At 35.4% G+C, this 4,144-nt stretch overlaps 1 protein-coding gene across 1 annotated transcript; it reads right to left on the bottom strand.

The window, feature by feature from the left end:
* Nucleotides 1-309: 309 nt before the first annotated feature.
* On the bottom strand, nt 310-3,820 carry LOC114412550 (ras-related protein RABB1b-like). The gene is made up of 6 exons (XM_028376478.1): nt 3,604-3,820; nt 3,372-3,511; nt 2,050-2,132; nt 1,168-1,372; nt 995-1,063; nt 310-615 (listed from the first exon to the last, which is right to left on the bottom strand). Exons 1-6 carry the CDS (start codon nt 3,815-3,817, stop codon nt 523-525), a joined length of 804 nt encoding a protein of 267 aa, XP_028232279.1. The 5' UTR covers nt 3,818-3,820; the 3' UTR covers nt 310-522.
* Between the last annotated feature and the right edge of the window lie 324 nt (nt 3,821-4,144).

Below are 4,144 nucleotides of genomic sequence, written 5' to 3'. Positions count from 1 at the left end.
ATTAAAAATCTAAGAATTAAGTTATTATCAAGAGTTTAATTTTTAATGTACCATCAATGTGAACAATTTAACAAGAGAAGTACTAACAACATCCTACAAATTATTAAGACTTAATGAAAATTACAATTAAAATAAAAACTCATTAAATGAAAAAATGAGATCCCATAAAATTTAAAATTTTTAATAAAATTTAAAATTTAATAGTTATGTACCATCAATGTAAAAATCGTTACACAGACAATCTATCACATGTAAATATTAAGGCAAGTAATAAAACAATAAAGGAAAAAAAAAAAAAAAAACTGGCACTGATCACAACAGCCAACCATTAAACATTTAGTAGATCTGAAAATTATGTAGTGAAATCTGTCCCAAGAAGGCCTTTGAGATTAGAACTATACATGAAATTGTAGTGCTATCCAAAAGTTCTATGTCAAGTCTAAAGAGTATACACTCGGCGGAGACAGGGAATTCAAAAATAGATGCACAAAAGGATTAGATTCAAAGTTGTTTCCCTCTCAATCAGCTGCAACACCCACCTCTGGCTGAAACAGTTCCATCTCTGGCACCTGATTGACCTTGGGGACGTCCATAGCCGACTTTTATACCAAATGACTGCAATAATAGATTCATTGGTAATCTTAGCCAAAAGGGCATAACATAAGATGCAAGAAGATTCCCTTTTAGTTTATTTACTTTTTACAAAAAAAAAGGAAGAAAAAAATCCATGCTTCAGTTCCATTTAACTCATTTTGGTGAAACCCACCATCATTAACACAGCCTAAATCTCAGGTGAAAAATGCCAAGACAAGTGAAAAATCCATTCTCGAGACACAACAGAAAGAATTAACAAAATCACATGATTTCTGATCTTGATAATTTGATTTATAAATCTGATGCCATGTTGGAGTGGGACCAATATTGATCAAAGTCCAAGATATTGTCAAACCTAACTTCCCACTGCTTTTTGCACAAAACTGACAGTATTAATTACCTCATTGGACACATCAAAGACGCCTTCCTTAATATTCTGAAGAATCTTTCCAGCAGTCCTTATAAAAGCCTGCTGAAGAAACAGTAAGTTACTTTTGATGGTAATTCACAATATTGTTGAGGTTGCAAAACATATGTACTGTATCATGCTTGCTATTGATTGAGATACATCACCTCTTCTACATTTTGAGCGGTCCTAGCAGAAGCCTCTAAGAACAGAAGTCCATTTTCCTTTGCAAATTGCTCTCCCTCCTCTTTGCTCACTGCCCGTCGATGAGACAGATCACACTTGTTCCCTATGAGCATGATGGTCATGTTGGGATTGGCATGCTGCCGGGCATCTTCCAGCCAACTTGCTAAATGATTAAATGTGTCTCTCCTAGTCAACAAAAGAATCTTTTGGTTTTCAGTTGAAGGGACTTTGAAAAAATGAACAAACCTCAGATTTAAAACCCCACCCGTCCCACCCCAACACATGCAGAAAAGCAAAAATGAAAGGGGGACAGGATCATTGGACTATATTTATTTGTTTATATGGAACAAAAGCGTACACTGTTTGGGAGCCCATAGTACAAGGAAAAAGGGACATACCAGCATACATAGCACATGAGAATACACTTGAGAAAAAAGACAAAAAAGTAAACAAAACAAAGATGATTGTAACACAATATTGCTTGCTATCAGCAGTACTAGAGCTGCTCCCCGAATGAGGATTGAAAAACCAAAAACATTACAAGGTGGTTCAAACATTAAAGATTGGAAATAAACTAAGACACATGCCTAGTTCAAAAGAATTGAAACTTTCAAATAGGGCAATCAACATAAACATAAGAAATTGAAATAATAAATCTACAGTCAACCACCAAAACTTCAAAAGTTTGTAGAATCATAACTGCACAATTATACGGCATTTCTCTTCTATTGAATTGCAAGCATTCATGAAATTAGCAAAAATCACACAACACAGGTGCATGTTAGAATGGTGATATAAAGTTCAGTATTATTCTCAAGATGCAGATCAAGATCTATAGTCAAATAGACAATAGCACCACCCACCTTGTAATGTCATAAACTAGAAGTGCTCCTGCTGCTCCTCTGTAGTAAGACCTAGTGATGGATCTAAAAGACTCTTGCCCAGCCTACAGTCAAACAAGTTCTGCATCAGTATCGAGATATTATTGAAAATTACATTTCTGGACATGACAAAATATATGACTAAAAAATTCCTTATTCAACACTATTATGACTGTTTATCTTTACTCAGATTCTACAAATACACCATCTCATGGACCAAAGGAAGCAATGAAAGCATTCATTGCGGCCTCAATTTAATCTACCATGCATGGCAAAACACTTTAATTCCCGGCTTGGCCTTACAAAACTAGAAAGCACAGACATGTGGGTCAATATTATATACTAAATGGGCATCAGCGAGATATAATTTCAGTAACCAATTTTGATAGGTTTAACGACTACAAACTTCAAGGACTTGTTTACATGGATGAAAAGTATAAAGATTAAGCAGTGCAACAGGATAAAGTATTAAGCAACCTAAGACATAACTAATAGGTTGTGCATGCATGACATATCTGCTTTAACAAGTTCAAGTGTTCAACTATAGATTTCCCATCCTAAAACAAGTTTTAACGATTCTCACCATAAGATTCAGATTTATTTCTCACAATCACAAATCCAACACCTTGTTCTAATATCTATATACATATTATAGATAGAACCTGCAAGCGTATCAAGTGAGAGATGAGAGTATGAGAGGAGTGAATTTCAACTATATAATTCAAATGAGTAGTTAAAATTAAAAGAACATCTTAATCATTCATGTATGGTTGTATAGTCAAAATTAACTTCTCTCACACATCAGTTCACTAGATATGCCCTGTATAGAACCTTATTCCTTTTTTTGTAGTGAAAAAAGGTTTAGGTGTGTTGGGCTCTTGGAGTTCCCCAGGGTCAGTGAAGGTCTCACAGCTCAAAGAGTGTTTACAAAGATACTTTTGGATTATCCACCATCGAACTCCTCACATCGATGTCGGAATTCAAACTCATGTCCTTGTGAGATATGAGTTATATCCTTACAAACCCGACCAACCTCCGTTAGCTATAGAACCTTACTCCTAATTATGGCCCTACACTCCTATTTTCCATGATACGATCAAGGCAGTAGGGAAAAATACATTAAAAAATTAAAAGAAACTTACAAAAACTTTTCAAACCCATCAATCACAAAAAATTTACTTTAGTGTTCTGGTACATACACGTACACTGATACCCTTAATCAATTCTCACCTAATTTGAAATACCCCACCAAAAAATAATTAAGTAGTCGAAATTAAAAAAGAAAAGTACAGAGAGAGACTAACGGTATCCCATATCTGAAGCTTAATGGGTCGAGAATCGATGGAGACCATGCGAGCGCCGAACTCGACACCAATGGTGAGATCATGAACCGGTTGGAACCTCTTATCGGTGAATTGCAGGAGCAGGCACGATTTCCCTACACCTTCACCGCACCGTAGAAAAACCCAAACTTGGTGTCAGATTCGGAGACCCTATTGCGAGAAGAAAAAGAAAGAGGGTAGGCGAGAACCTAACCTGTGTCGCCGATGATGATGTACTTGAAGAGGTAGTCGTATGACATGGCTGTACGACGAGAAACGACGTTGTTTAGAGGGAGAGTAGCAGAAAGAAGAAGAGTGAGAAGGAGGTTTTGGAGAGGGTTGGAGAATAAGACGAGGAAGGAAGAAAGGGATGCACAGTGCGAATGCGGTTTGTTTGAATCCCAACCAAAACCAAGGAGGTGACACATCGGTCTCACTTATTATTTATACGTCTACAACATTCATTATTTATTTTTCATTTTGTTTTTTTATTAATATTGGGTTTTATTATTATGCCCTTTGGTGTAGAGTTTAGGAAAGAGTTAAAAAAGAAAAATTGATTAAAAAAGTCTAGATGAGTCAAGTTTTGGAAATTTATTAAGGTCAGGATATATCTCAAAATTTAAAGATATCACCTATCAACTAGTCATTATATCGTTAAAGAGATTCAGATAGATATCGTTGAGGAATATGAATATCTTTATCGATTAAATTATTTTTTGTTGACATGAAATACTTAATTTGTCTTACAGTCT

The sequence above is a fragment of the Glycine soja genome, chromosome 5 (genome assembly GCF_004193775.1).
Source record: "Glycine soja cultivar W05 chromosome 5, ASM419377v2, whole genome shotgun sequence".
Classification (NCBI taxonomy): domain Eukaryota; kingdom Viridiplantae; phylum Streptophyta; class Magnoliopsida; order Fabales; family Fabaceae; genus Glycine; species Glycine soja.
The sequence above is the reverse complement of the archived record's forward strand: the minus strand, read 5'-3'. Positions and strand labels throughout refer to the sequence as shown.

What these genes read in the sequence shown, in the direction of transcription:
- LOC114412550 (XM_028376478.1), bottom strand. Translation starts at nt 3,817, where the DNA reads ATGTGTCACCTCCTTGGTTTTGGTTGGGATTCAAACAAACCGCATTCG. An exon ending in CCGCTCAAAATGTAGAAGAG is followed by an intron (nt 1,064 to 1,167) that starts GTGATGTATCTC and finishes TTTCTTCAGCAG; the next exon opens with GCTTTTATAAGGACTGCTGG. An exon ending in TCTTTGATGTGTCCAATGAG is followed by an intron (nt 616 to 994) that starts GTAATTAATACT and finishes CTATTATTGCAG; the next exon opens with TCATTTGGTATAAAAGTCGG.